Source organism: Amphiura filiformis, chromosome 3, assembly GCF_039555335.1.
Source record: "Amphiura filiformis chromosome 3, Afil_fr2py, whole genome shotgun sequence".
NCBI lineage: Eukaryota > Metazoa > Echinodermata > Ophiuroidea > Amphilepidida > Amphiuridae > Amphiura > Amphiura filiformis.
In genome coordinates, this window is record NC_092630.1 from 67,113,919 (window position 1) to 67,127,952 (window position 14,034).

Consider the following 14,034-nt stretch of genomic DNA (forward strand, 5'->3'; position numbering starts at 1 on the left):
TTTTTGACCACCCTGTATGTTTAACGCAAGGGATACCAAACTCTTTCTTCCTAATTTGTTGGAAGGGCCCATGCAATGTCTTTCTGAATCCATATTTATTTTGAACTACATAGCTTTCAGAAAAAGAAAATATGGGGTTTACCATGACACAAAAGATGTTAATTTTGTTGATGTTCCACCCTGTATATTTCTTACCCACCCTGTATTATGATATTATAATTTGTTGATTTGGCATCCTTGTAATATAAGCTTTCCAGAAATGTATACTTTTAATGGTCTAAAATGTATTCATTAAAAGTTGTGTTGAAGTGAATCAAAATTGGTGATATTTTTATCATAAAACATTATGTTACACAAAAGATGACCAATTCATGACATGCGACCATATGCAATGTGTATGAATTCCCAGGCATGCATGCGTGAAAGAGAACATGAGAAATGATGGAAAATGAACAAATAAAACTATACCCTCTAGGCCTAATGTATAGGCCTTAATAAAAATCTTTCTTTCTTTCCTTCTTCCCCACAAGAACATGAAGAACCAGCAGCCCCTGCTCCTCTACAAAACCATGGAGGTATATAAATATTTATTTATATACCTCCATGACAAAACAGACATAAGTTTAAGCTTACCGTTCAGTACAGAATTCATATTTCCCACGTTTCCCTTGCATTCCCCGGTTACACCTGCTTATTTTGTTGCTTAAATGCAGGCATAGAAGACTCACTTTAGATACATGACCTCATCTCAAGGAAATTGTCGAGCTTGAACGCATAGTAACTCATCAAAACGGCACGTAACGCCGTTCAAATTGAAGAGTAATTAATTTTTCAGTGCTCGTTCTACTAATCCATTTTTAAGATACCAAAATTCATACATCCAGCTAACAATCAAGTATCAAACATAATTTCCATCCATACTTCATCTGTGTCCCTTGCCGCATTAACTGTCATCCAGCTAATAAATCACTTTTCAGATAAAAAGTCAAAAATGGCAATTTCTGTTTTTCGTAATTTTCACAAAGAAAGACGAGACCCAAAGCGCTGGTAGTAGTACACGTGAGGTACACCTTGAAGTAGCTAATACCCTAAGGTAGTATAATAGTGCCACCCTTCTCCGTTTAGCTGCAATCGATGTGTCCGGGATTCCCCACAGTCCGGCATTACCCCACTTTCCCCTACACCATTTAAAAGTGAAATACTCTTGAATTATAATTTATACAAAAAACAAGCACAATGTTCCAGTCTCATGTCTGTAATTCATTGACTATGTGTCGTCTTGACTATGGGTTATCTCTACCACGCCTAACATGTCTGTGCTGCCATTCCACTTCACCATTTGGGCTAATGAAGAAATCTGCATATGATTCCCTGATCTCCACGGCAGATTCTGTATGGTTATTAGATGCCATATGTCTTTTGTCAATGTTTTGAAGGCAAGAAGATGATCCAGAAGGCATTCGAGCGGCCTCATCTCTCCACTCTCCATTAATGATTTCTCCATTAATGCCAACATGATCTACGTATTTCGGTGGACAGTAAGATTTAACTGAATTCTTTCGTAGCCAGTTGTGAAGAACTATAGCGGCTTGTACATAGAGCACCGCATTTTCTGGGAAGGCTATAAGGTCACCTCGCAGAAATCTCCAACGTTGTGTGAGGACTCCAAATGCGTTCTCTATCAGCCGCCTTGCCCTACAGAGGCGATAGTTATAAACTTCTTGTCTTTCGGTTAGGTTTTGTCCTGGGAATGGTCTCATTATGTGTCGTCGTAGAGGAAATGCCTCATCAGCAACGAAGACATGTGGCAAAGTACGCCTGTTTTCCCCACATCCATCGAAATACTGGTCTGGTGGAAGACTCAATGTCTTAACTACATCTGTATCGCTGAGAGCCGCACCTAATGCCGTTTGGGCGAAGACTCCGCCATCGCTGTTTCGCCCAGGGGAGCCTATGTCTGAAGAAACAAGAAAAAACACAAAACTCAAAATACATAGGCAATTCGGTCCGTATTCGAATCGTTTTTCGCATTTCATTTTCAATCAAGAAAAACAAATAAGGAACGCTATGATCGTTTATCATTTTCATTTCAACAAGAAAAACGGAAACATCCCACCATGATCGTTTTTCGTTGTAGTATAAAAATTCGACAAATGAATTCGTACTTTTAAACTTCTGTTACCTAGAACGAAACATTATTATAGTGGGCTTCTTTTTTCCCCGTTTTTCTTGAAATGAAACGAAAAACGATATAGTGGGCCATAGTCGTTTTTGAGCTGCGTGGAAAGGTTTTATAGTTTATTTGTATTGTGTGGTCAAATAATAGATGATAAAGTCATGAGTTTCTTTTTAAAGTCCTTGAGCATTTTAACTTTGGCGATAATTTTCTGAATTGGATTAAAACATTTTATTCTTGCAGGAAATCTTATGTTACTAACAATGGGTTCCTTACAAGTTCTATTGATATGTGCAGAGGGATATTTCAAGGGTGCCCAATCTCCCCTTACATCTTTTTGTTTATTATGGAGGTGCTCGCGATTGCCATTAGGGGTAATCCCAATATTGGTGGAATTCCAATTGATGGTGAGGAGCTTAAATTATCTATGTTAGCTGATGATACCACCTGCTTCATTGATGGTGCTCTTGAATCATTTGACAACCTATTTTCAACTCTAGACATTTTCGCAACATGTTCCGGTTGTAAAATTAATTTACTTAAATCTGAAGCAATTTGGATTGGTTCAAAAAAGGGTGCTGCTACTTTTCCATTCCGAGATAAAGGATTGCAATTGAAAGATGACAAATTTAAATGTTTAGGTATTACATTCTCATTAGATTATAAAATCTTTATATGAATTGAATTACAAACCAAAATTAGACCTTATCGAAAAAACTTTAAACTGCTGGAGGGCCAGGAATTTATCCCTTATTGGTAAAATTTCTGTTATCAAATCCCTCATTTTGCCTCAATTTTTATATCTTTTTTCAGTGCTGTGTATCAAAGTTCCTAATCTGTGTTTTAAGAAACTAAATTCTATTTTTTATAAATTTATCTGGAATGGTGGAAATGATCGGGTTAAAAGGTCAATCTTATGCCTTGGTTATGGATCATGCGGGCTTAAAATGGTTGACCCGTTTACTTTTGCCCAGTCACAAAAAAAATGACATGGCTTAAACATTTATTGGATGATAGTTATTTTTGTACATGGAAATCAATTGAATTATCTGCCCTTAAATGCTTCCACTCAGATACAAATCTTCTTTGGAAAGCTTATGCCCCAGAAAAAGTTCTTACACAACTCAAGAATACTCAAATTTGTGAATCGCTTCGATCTTGGTATTATTTTAGGGATATGGCAGCTCAAGATCTTGGCTTTGAATTGAACGAATTGAAATTACAGGGGGGAATTTGGTATAATAAACATGTCCGTACCAAATCAAAACAGTATTTCTACTATGCAGCCTGGTATGAAAGAGGAATTTATAATATTACTGATTTACTCTATACTGACACTCCCACTCCAGTTCTGAAGTCTTTTGATGATCTTATTATTGAATTTGATATCCCTTATAGAGACAGGAGGAAATACAATACATTGGTTAATAGTATTGTTGAAAGGGAATAGAGGTTATCCACTTCACTCATGTGTGACTTCTAACAAAAGACGCTGATTCCCGTAGTATTCCTCATTCAAAGGAATTCAATACACGACCTCGGAGTTACCTGCATGACTTTGGCGGGCTATTTTGAAACAGTCATGGTTACACATGCAGGTACTTCTTTTGAAAGTCCTAAACAAGGTATAGCAGTCGCTGATAGGATATGCAGCTTATAGAACACGGATAACCTCTATTGCTTGATGATGCCACTGTTGAAGATTGTGATTTTTTATATAAATATATTTTCAAGCAATATACTGTCGGCACCTAAAGTCCCTCGTTAATATTGTTTAATACCAAATTATGGTTGACAAATCACCTCCTGATAAAGCTCAGCTGTGTTGGGATGAATTGCTTAATGATAATAGTAATGAGGAGGCTATGGATTGGGAGTGGGAAAATATTCACTCTCGTAATTTTTCTTGTACCATTGAGACACAATTAAGAGCATTTTATTTCAAAGTTTTTCATCGGGCTATTGCCCTTAATAAGTTCCTTCATAAAATTGGGAGAAAGGATTCACCTCTATGTTCCTTATGTGATAAATATCCTGAGACCATTTTACATAATATTGTTTGTTTGTTTTGCTTTTTAATGATGGAAGTAAATAAATATGATTGAATAAATAAACTAGATCTGGTTACAGATCTGGACCTAGCCGGAGCCGGAAATGGCAGTCTTAAAGTTTATGGATATCTCACACCATTAACGGTGCATCACTGTAGCATGTATGGGCTTTATCCGTCTAGATTTTCCATAGGCTGAGATACAGCTACTTTTCCGTAATTTTAAACATTTTTTTGCAAATTTGACGTTTTGACCTCCTTAATGACCTTATGACCTTTGACCCCAATATAAAAAACCCTCATATACACCGCGAAAATGCATTGTTACAGTTTAAATAAAAACTAGATATATTGCATCCTTAGTAAGGCTGCGAAGTCTAGCCGTGACCTTGAAATGACATCTGATGACCTTGAAATGACCTTCACCACATTTTGCATCATATCCACATAACATATACTAATTTTCATTCAAATTGAATACACTTTGTAATTTGACCCCTTTTGACCTTTAGTTGACTTCTGGTGACCTTGAAATGACCTCCAATATATTTTGAATCATATCAAGATCACATATACTAATTTTCATCTAAATTTGACAAATATTAGAATTTGACCCCCCTTTTGACCTTTCGTTGACCTCTGGTGACCTTGAAATGACCTCCAATATATTTTGAATCATATCAAGATCACATATACTAATTTTCATCTAAATTGGACAAACTTTAGAATTTTACCCCTTTTGACCCCAAAACAGACCCCTCCTCCATGTTTAAGCCAAATCTGATTACAATCGTATATGAACATAATGCTAGAGCCCTTTTGGCATTATTCTGATGATCACAGCACGTAATATGCAGAAAATATTTTCAGTAATCAACCATTTTTGTCCCCTGTTTGACCTTGAACTCAAAATCTGTGAGGACCCCATAGACACCAACTAATGTCAATGCATATGTGTCAGTCGCATCTCTGTACCATAGAATCTGTAGGAAAAGAAGCATTTTGAAGGTATTTGGTTATGTGCCGGAAATATTCCCTTAATGACCTTTGACCCCAAATCTGTGAGGACCCCATAGGCCCCGGCTATAGCCAAGGTCAATGTATAAATCTCATTACTGTACCATGTAATCTGTAGGAGAAGAAGCATTTTTGGTAAAAATCACATTTTTAGCCAAAATTACTCATGCATGACGTTTGACCCCAAATGGGTCATGTCAAATGTAAAGGCTGGGGTAGTGGAGCTTGTGCACAAGTTTGGTCATAATCGGTCAAATAATAAAGGAGCTAGAGCAAATTATGTTAAATGTTGACAGAAAGAAGAAGAAGAAGAAGAAGAAGAAGAAGAAGAAGAAGAAGAAGAAGAAGAAGAAGAAGAAGAAGAAGAAGAAGAAGAAGAAGAAGAAGAAGAAGAAGAAGAAGAAGAAGAAGAAGAAGAAGAAGAAGAAGAAGAAGAAGAAGAAGAAGAAGAAGAAGAAGAAGAAGAAGAAGAAGAAGAAGAAGAAGAAGAAGAAGAAGAAGAAAGAAACTACTGGGAAACAGGAGTCTAGCCGCCGCTCGGCTAGACTAAAAATCTACAATGCTTAGTTATGGTGATAAAAATTCTTGAAGTTATTTAGCTTAAAACCGGAAATGACGTGTAAATGACCTTTGACCAAAAAAATAAAAATACCGTGCACACATCGGGTAACACTAATGCATATATGACGTTTACGTCACTCCGGTCTGGTTACGTTTTGAGATATAAAAAAATGAACATATTTGATGATTTTTGTGTTTTGACCGGAAGCGAACACTTAATGACCTTTGACCCCAAAACTGTAGACACCCCAAAGACCCTGGTTGGTAGCAATGCATGTGTGCTAATGACAACACTCTGCTATGTAATTTGTAAAAACAGTGATTTTTTGAATATTTTTGCTTTCAGACCGGAAATGACCCCCTTAAGGACCTTTGACCCAAATTCTGTGAATAATTTATGGGCACTGGATATAGCCGATGCATATGTGTAAGTGACATCATCGTACTATGTAATTTGTGGCAGAAGAAGCATTTTGAAGATATTTGGTTTTATACCGGAAATGACCCCTTAATGACCTTTGACCCCAAATTTGTGAATATCCTATAGACACTGGATATAGCCGATGCATATGTGCAAGTGACGTTATTGTAGGATGTAACATGTAGGAGAAGAAGCATTTTGAAATTTGTTGCCAGAAAGAAGAAAGATCCGATAGCATCACAAGACCTAGCCGGTGTCCCGGCTAGGTAAATACCTTACCTACAAAAGTAAAACACAAGTTCGCGTCACAGACAGCCATGAGGTTTAGAGAGTGGAAATGCTTGTAATTATAATACGTGGATCCTGCTAACGGTGGTGCCTGTAACTTGACGTGCTTGCCATCAATTGCACCTAAGCAATTAGGAAACTGCGTTTTGGCTTTAAACTCTTCTGAAATCTTCTTCCATTCCTGCAAGGAAAAACGTTTTACAATATAATTATGCATTTCGTCCCTGGGCGGTCTCTTCAAATTTTTCTCAATGCCTATACTTTTTGCTGTGTTTGCTACGGGGTTTGCTACCCATCGGTATACCAATTGTCAAAATTTAAATTTCAGCCAATTTTAGCCCAACATGAAGGTGAATTTTGCTATCCGGCCCTGGGAATGGTATCAGTACTATATACAGACATGCCAACTAGTACGGTTTCACCGTATTTTGTACGGTAAAACGTGATAAATACGGTAGTACGGTCACCCCCAAAAAAATACGGTATTCCAGAATTTTGACCAAAATAATAAAATGTTGTGTCTTAAAAAGATAAACAGCTGCAAGATTAGACTACCGACTGAATTACTGGTATCATTTGACCACTTTCTTGGTCTGTTAAAGTGGTTGCCTACATCGTTTTCTCTCGACTTTCGGTGATGCATGCACATTAAAAATTTAGTATTTAGTAGGCCTACAAGATGCTTTCCGAAATAATTTTCTTCCGACTTGCAGATTTTTCATGCACATTAATGTTTTTTATTATCCACCTAATGCTAGGTCTTCTGAAGGTATTTAGTTAACTATTTAGCTCTTTTGGTGCAAAGAATAAGCATAAAGAAGGTTTCCGACCTCCTTTTACTTCCGACTTTCGCACCATGCATGCACATTAAAAAATATTTAATAGGCCTACAAGATGCTTTCCGAAATAATTTTCTTCCCACTTGCAGATTTTTCATGCACATTAATGTTTTTTATTAACCACCTAATGCTATGTCTTCTGAAGGTATTTAGTTAACTATGTAGCTCTATTGGTGCAAAAGAATAAGCATAAAAGAAGGTTTCTGTCCTCCTTTTACTTCCGACTTTCGCACCATGCATGCACATTAAAGAAATATTTAATAGGCCTACAAGATGCTTTCCGAAATAATTTCCTTCCCACTTGCAGATTTTTCATGCACATTAATGTTTTTTATTAATCACCTAATGCTATGTCTTCTGAAGGTATTTAGTTAACTATTTAGCTCTATTGGTGCAAAGAATAGGCATAAAGAAGGTTTCCAACCTCCTTTTACTTCCGACTTTCGCACCATGCATGCACATTAAAGAAATATTTAATAGGCCTACAAGATGCTTTCCGAAATAATTTCCTTCCCACTTGCAGATTTTTCATGCACATTAATGTTTTTTATTAATCACCTAATGCTATGTCTTCTGAAGGTATTTAGTTAACTATTTAGCTCTATTGGTGCAAAAGAATAGGCATAAAAGAAGGTTTCCAACCTCCTTTTACTTCCGACTTTCGCACCATGCATGCACATTAAAGAAATATTTAATAGGCCTACAAGATGGTTTCCGAAATAATTTTCTTCTGACTTGCAGATTTTTCATGCACATTAATATTTTTTATTAACCACCTAATGCTATGTCTTCTGAAGGTATTTAGTTAACTATTTAGCTCTATTGGTGCAAAAGAATAGGCATAAAAGAAGGTTTCCAACCTCCTTTTACTTCCGACTTTAGCACCATGCATGCACATTAAAGAAATATTTAATAGGCCTACAAGATGGTTTCCGAAATAATTTTCTTCTGACTTGCAGATTTTTCATGCACATTAATATTTTTTATAACCACCTAATGCTATGTCTTCTGAAGGTATTTAGTTAACTATTTAGCTCTATTGGTGCAAAAGAATAAACCTACAAGAAGGTTTCGGACCTCCTTTTACTTCAGTCCGACTTTCGCACCATCCCGGGCGCACCATGCATGCACATTAAAGAAATATGTATAGGCCTACAAGATGCTTTCCCACTTTGTTTATTCAGATTCAGATGATGATGATCAATGATTTTCTGAACTTGAAAGATTTAACAAAGCATGCTTCTAACAACATTAGAAGTAACAAAACCCAATTTGTTTGGTCTACATACTTTATCCAATTTTGTAAGGTCAAAGGTCACATACAAGGTCAAAGGTCGACTGAGGTCACCAAATCTTTTAAAAATTAATTTTCAACTGTGCATCATATATCCGGAATTCAGCTTGATCAGTTATGTAATTAAGGAAATATGACGACTTTAAGATGGCCGCTTTCCATGTAAAGTATAGCAAAGTAGCACTTTCAATGAGTGATAACTCGTAAAGGAAGCATCTTTCTGTATTGATTTATTACTTTGATGGAATGGTTCTTTGGTATTGCCAAATTTGATTGCAAATTTGTAAAGTGGGCCGTTATGTGCTCGGTCGCACAAGTGCTCCCTCTCAATTATGTGTTCTACTTTTGGAGTTTCTGGAGTTGGCAGGTATGCAAAAGGTTTTTAAAAATATTTAAAAATACGGTTTTAGGGTGCAAAATACGGATTTTTGTTCTTCTGAGTACGGAAATCTGGATTTCAAAGTTGGCATGTCTGTATATAGTATTTTAGGGAGTTCTCATGACCCATGCAATGCTTTGCGTGTACAACTGGGGAAATCATACACCTAAAATTGGGTTCCAAAGTTGCATGATTACTTATACATTTTTCGCCAGCCCATAGGGCTGGTACCTAATTCTGAGATGGGGTTTGTGTACACTAAAGATTAGCTAAGATTATAGCCTTCTTCTATTGGTATGAATTTTTTTTACTTCTCGTGGTGGAAATGTTTTTGATGTCTGCTAATTCGATTTGCAAGGAAAAGAAAGTATGTTTTGCCGTTTCAACGAACGAAAACGATTGAGTATTGCCAAAGTTATGTTTGAATTAATTATGACTTAAAAAGTTATCATAGGTTAGGCCTACACATATAAACATAAACTTGTTCAGCAATCAGCATATCAAAAAAATGACATGGTCAAAGCGGGGAATGATCACGAGGTCATATCAGTGGACTACTGAGCATAGCATGATGTTTGGTTGCCTGTGAGTGCATAATTGATATGTTGATAACAGATCTAATAATGTTGTAGAATCAAAATCTTCATTATATGGACCACATTGAAGTCAAAGTAATTATCTATCCTATCCTGTATCGTTTTATGGATAAAATTGACTCAAAATGTTATTGATGATATTATTAACATAGCGAATTAACTAACAACTGCAGTGTATTTCTTGATTTTAATAATAAGCATGGGTAAAAAGCAGTAAAGAAAAAAATACAGAACAATTTGGAGTAATGAATTAAAGAGTTGACAGGAGTTATAGGAGTTCATGTTTTTTGCTGTTTCAGTGTGCATGTTCTCACCATTGATGGTTTGGTGAACTGTCATGTAACATGGATGTAAGCGTGATCCTAAAAATGCCTTTCACGGTGACCCAAACTATTTACAAGACCTCTTCTGCATTGAGGCTGGCCTTCCCTTTTAAAGGGAATTTTTATTTACAAACCTGCGGAGTAGTTGGAAATGGCACAACATCGTCTTTGAAAGTATCCCAAATGGCTTGGCAGGTCTCCTTAAGGATTGAGTGCAGGGTAGATCGCCCTACTCGCCAGTCGAGGGCTATCAACTTCTGAGATGCGCCACTTGCAAGGAATCTAGATATAGATGAATAAAAAAAAGAAGTATAGGTAATAAAATCAGTTACATGTATACCAAATTATGTCCGTTTTCGTGTTGTAACCTGCATTAATGGGCATACAAGTGTTTGTTCAGGTTTTGCTCATCTGTTTTCAAAGTTTTTTTTTGGTGAAACTGAGTGGCATCTCTGCTTCACTGCATACACAGCCGGAGCAACACTTAATAAACACTAATAAATAAATGAATAAGCTTTGTACAGTTAATGTATAGGGGTGTTATTTTATAAACTATTACATTTTAACACTATCTACTATCTTGTGTTAAAACATTAATATCTTCATATTTTTATGTGTTTTCGTGTTTATAAATTAACACCCATGTACCTTCATTGTACATACACTGCAAAAAGTGTGTTTAGGAATTAAACACTTTTCTAAACACTATCTTGCACCACATTTTTAAACATGTTTAAATGCTACACATGTTTAGGAATTTGATGGGCTGTGTTTAGGAAATTTGACATTGGTGTTTAGGAATCAAACATGTTTAGAAACGTAGTGCAAGAAAAGTGTTTTATTCCTAAAAACCAATGTCAAATTCCAAAACATCATGTGTTAAATTCCTAAACACATACCCATCAATAGCATTTGAACATGTTTAAAAACATGGTGCAAGATAGTGTTTAGAAAAGTGTTTAATTCTAAACACACTTTTTGCAGTGCTATCTCTACACACCCCATCACGTCAAGTGCCCCCGAGATGGAGAGGTTAGTAGCTATATATCAGGGCTGGCTGCCACTATAGGGTTTAGGAATCAAGCATGTTTAGAAATGTGGTGCATGCAAGAAAAGTGTTTAATTCCTAAAGACGTTTTTTGCAGTGTAGAAACCCTTCCTGACAATTTGTACTATAGTATTTTCAGGATTTTGAGTATTGAAAAACAAATTTTAAATTTGAAAGAATTCATAGGCCTATAGAACATTATAGGCCTAGGACTGTTGCTCTGCTGTTTTTGCAGTGTATAATGAAAGCATGACTAAAAAATTGTAATGTCTCAAAAACCCACACGTGTTAATTTTTTAAGCGCGTCCATCTCAGCTGAAACGACAAATTCATTTTTTATTTCCCTTCTTTTTTAAGTTTTTGCCGTAAATTCACGAAATTCTGAGATAAAATTGGAAGAAAAGTTACTTGATTCTAAACTCGTACTGGCTAGATAAAACAATTGATATTTGTAGGCCCTACTTCAATATTGTAAATCAACCACCATTTTATCCTGTGTAGGCTTACTTTTTTTAACACTCGAAATAATATCTTAATTCAAAAGTAATTCAAAAGTATATATACCAGTGCAACAATACAATATTATTACCCCATTATTTATCCTTACCCAAGTAAAAATCTAAGAAAACTATTATAGTAGGCCTAGGCTATACATACAATTTTTAAACGAAAAGACTTTAAATAAAACCACACTACGCAACGCAGTGTCATGGCCATCACTGGCTGCCATTATGGTGCCGGATGTGGTGCCCCGTATCAAAAAAGGAAAAGATTTTCACCAAAAAGGAAAGTGAATCGCACTCGCAGTCGGTGCGGATGATGATAAATATTTATGTTTATGAATTTAATAGATTATCCACAGTAGCATTTCAGGCCGAGTCATACGGAAGCAACGCAATAGAAAAGTACACCATGTGAATTGTGAGTTTGTGATCACTTCAAAGCTCAAGAGCGTATGTATCACTCGTATACATGATCAGTGGGCCCTGCCTATATTAAGCTTATGCATGTTATGCCATGCACAATGAATGATAAATGTACGGTTGTGATTGATAAGCCTATGACCATGATAACGTAGGCCCTACTCATGGTATAGCCAAGTCAACTTGGTAGTAGACCTACATAGGTATCAATCCCATCATAAGACCAACAGGTCACTCCCGAGGTCACTCATACTACATAGTCATACTCATACTCAGCCGGGCCTATACTCATGACATGAGTCATGTGACTAGGGTAGGCCTACAAGGCTACATGATCATTGTGATAGACTCATAGCTAAAGCCTAAATAGCGCCATAAAAAGGAGACTGAATGTACGAAACGATGTATTTGTATAAGATCGTTTAACATAACCATCATCATGAGCATGACTATATATCGTTCAGTCTTCTTTAAAAGACTGCACGATGTGGTGATCTTCGACTAGGCCTATGCTTATGCTTAAAATGTAGCCTACACGCTGACTTTTCGTACAAAACTCAAAGAGTACGAAACGTCATTGTAATGTACGAAACGTCAGTGTATATTTTTATATCAATATTTAAAAACATCTTCACCATATCAACATTCAGTCTTCTTTAATATCATGTTTTTTCTTATCACGCTACATAGATAGCCAGTGATAGTACATGGCTGTCACGTTGGAACTTTATAAATAGCTGGCAGAGCTTTTGGGAAATAACAAAAAAATTCGGGGCCTCTCGACTCCGTTTTTATGATGTATTGACAGGAAGGGCAAGACCCCTGCCCCCTCTCCATCCGGACGATACAGGGCCTAATGTTATTTTATATTTTACTTGTCTTTAGCACAATGAAATAAACAATTAGATTATAATAAAAAAATACAAACACAAGTTATATTTACCCTAGAGTCATCGACAAACGCTCATCTGGTGATATTGGCTGACGATGGGTCGGGGCGTGGCTCAAACGATCCCCTATTGCATTCAATAGATGGTTGAAAGTGTTTCTGTCAAGACGGAAAAAACTGTCGTCCTCATCCCACAGTTCTTGTATGAGATTTCTGTGATGACCAAGTTTAGCTCTCCTCGTATTCAAAGGCCTCTGGTAAAATCTTCTTTTACGGCTCTGAGTAATAACACTCAGAGCCGTAAGAATAAAAACACGGTGCAACACCAATGCTGTCTGGTGTGGTGCCATTTTGGTTGCTAAGCGTTCACGCCCGTAATTGCTGCGATGCGATCACCGCGATGCTCCCTGCGATGCCGGCTGCGATGCGGCAGTCGGCATCGCAGGCAGGCATACATCGCAAGTGATTTCATATACTGCGATACACCGCAGGTCGATGCGATGATTTTTTGGTTTGCCTTGCTGTAGATGCGATGCGATGTTTGCCGCATCGCATCGCATCGCAGGCGTAGTATGAACGGTCCTTAACACGGCAAGAGATAGGCATACTGACACAGCTACACTCCGGGGGACAAGCCGGCAAGCTCACTGAACAGGACCGCTGCGTAGGACATTCACTCAGTGCACTGTGGAATATGCATAGGCCTACGGTAAATTTTATGGTGTTGTTGGTGTTTTGAGATGTAAATTATACTTATTGATATCCTATAGAACTATTATATTATCTATTTGGTTTAACTGAGTAGGCCTATCTAATAATAAACTGGGAATTTGGAAGAAATACCAACACGAATGATCAATTCATAGAATTTACAATAAAAATTTCGGCATCATATTCGTAAGTGATTGGGCCTATAGATGCAACAAGCAGCAGCCAACTTGCATGCTTGTAGGCCTAATGATAATTGAATATCCACTATGGTCTGTTTTAATTTCTTTAAAAAAACTATATTAATATAGGGCTTAGGCCCTACGTTTTAAAAATCTATAGAAATCAGCTACATGTTATTTTCTAGTCTAATGTATCTAGCCTAATGTATGTGATAATAATATTGTATGAACATTTTTTTCCTTGGTATAAATCAAGATAGATGTCTCTTCACTCTTTTATATTTATGTTTGTTTTGTTTTTCTATTCTTTTTTTAAATTTTACAGAGGATCCAGAAAGAC

General features: G+C 36.6%; 1 protein-coding gene across 1 annotated transcript; it reads right to left on the reverse strand.

Moving 5' to 3' along the window:
• Positions 1-1,283: 1,283 nt before the first annotated feature.
• LOC140147451 (putative nuclease HARBI1) lies at positions 1,284-13,154 on the reverse strand. Its single transcript, XM_072169228.1, has 4 exons — positions 12,859-13,154; positions 10,079-10,226; positions 6,505-6,694; positions 1,284-1,957 (listed from the first exon to the last, which is right to left on the reverse strand). The coding sequence occupies exons 1-4, from the start codon at positions 13,152-13,154 to the stop codon at positions 1,284-1,286; spliced, it is 1,308 nt and encodes a 435-aa protein (XP_072025329.1).
• Positions 13,155-14,034: the final 880 nt, after the last annotated feature.

What these genes read in the sequence shown, in the direction of transcription:
- LOC140147451 (XM_072169228.1), bottom strand. Translation starts at nt 13,154, where the DNA reads ATGGCACCACACCAGACAGCATTGGTGTTGCACCGTGTTTTTATTCTT. An exon ending in CATTTCCAACTACTCCGCAG is followed by an intron (nt 6,695 to 10,078) that starts GTTTGTAAATAA and finishes TTTTCCTTGCAG; the next exon opens with GAATGGAAGAAGATTTCAGA. An exon ending in CTTGTGTTTTACTTTTGTAG is followed by an intron (nt 1,958 to 6,504) that starts GTAAGGTATTTA and finishes TTGTTTCTTCAG; the next exon opens with ACATAGGCTCCCCTGGGCGA.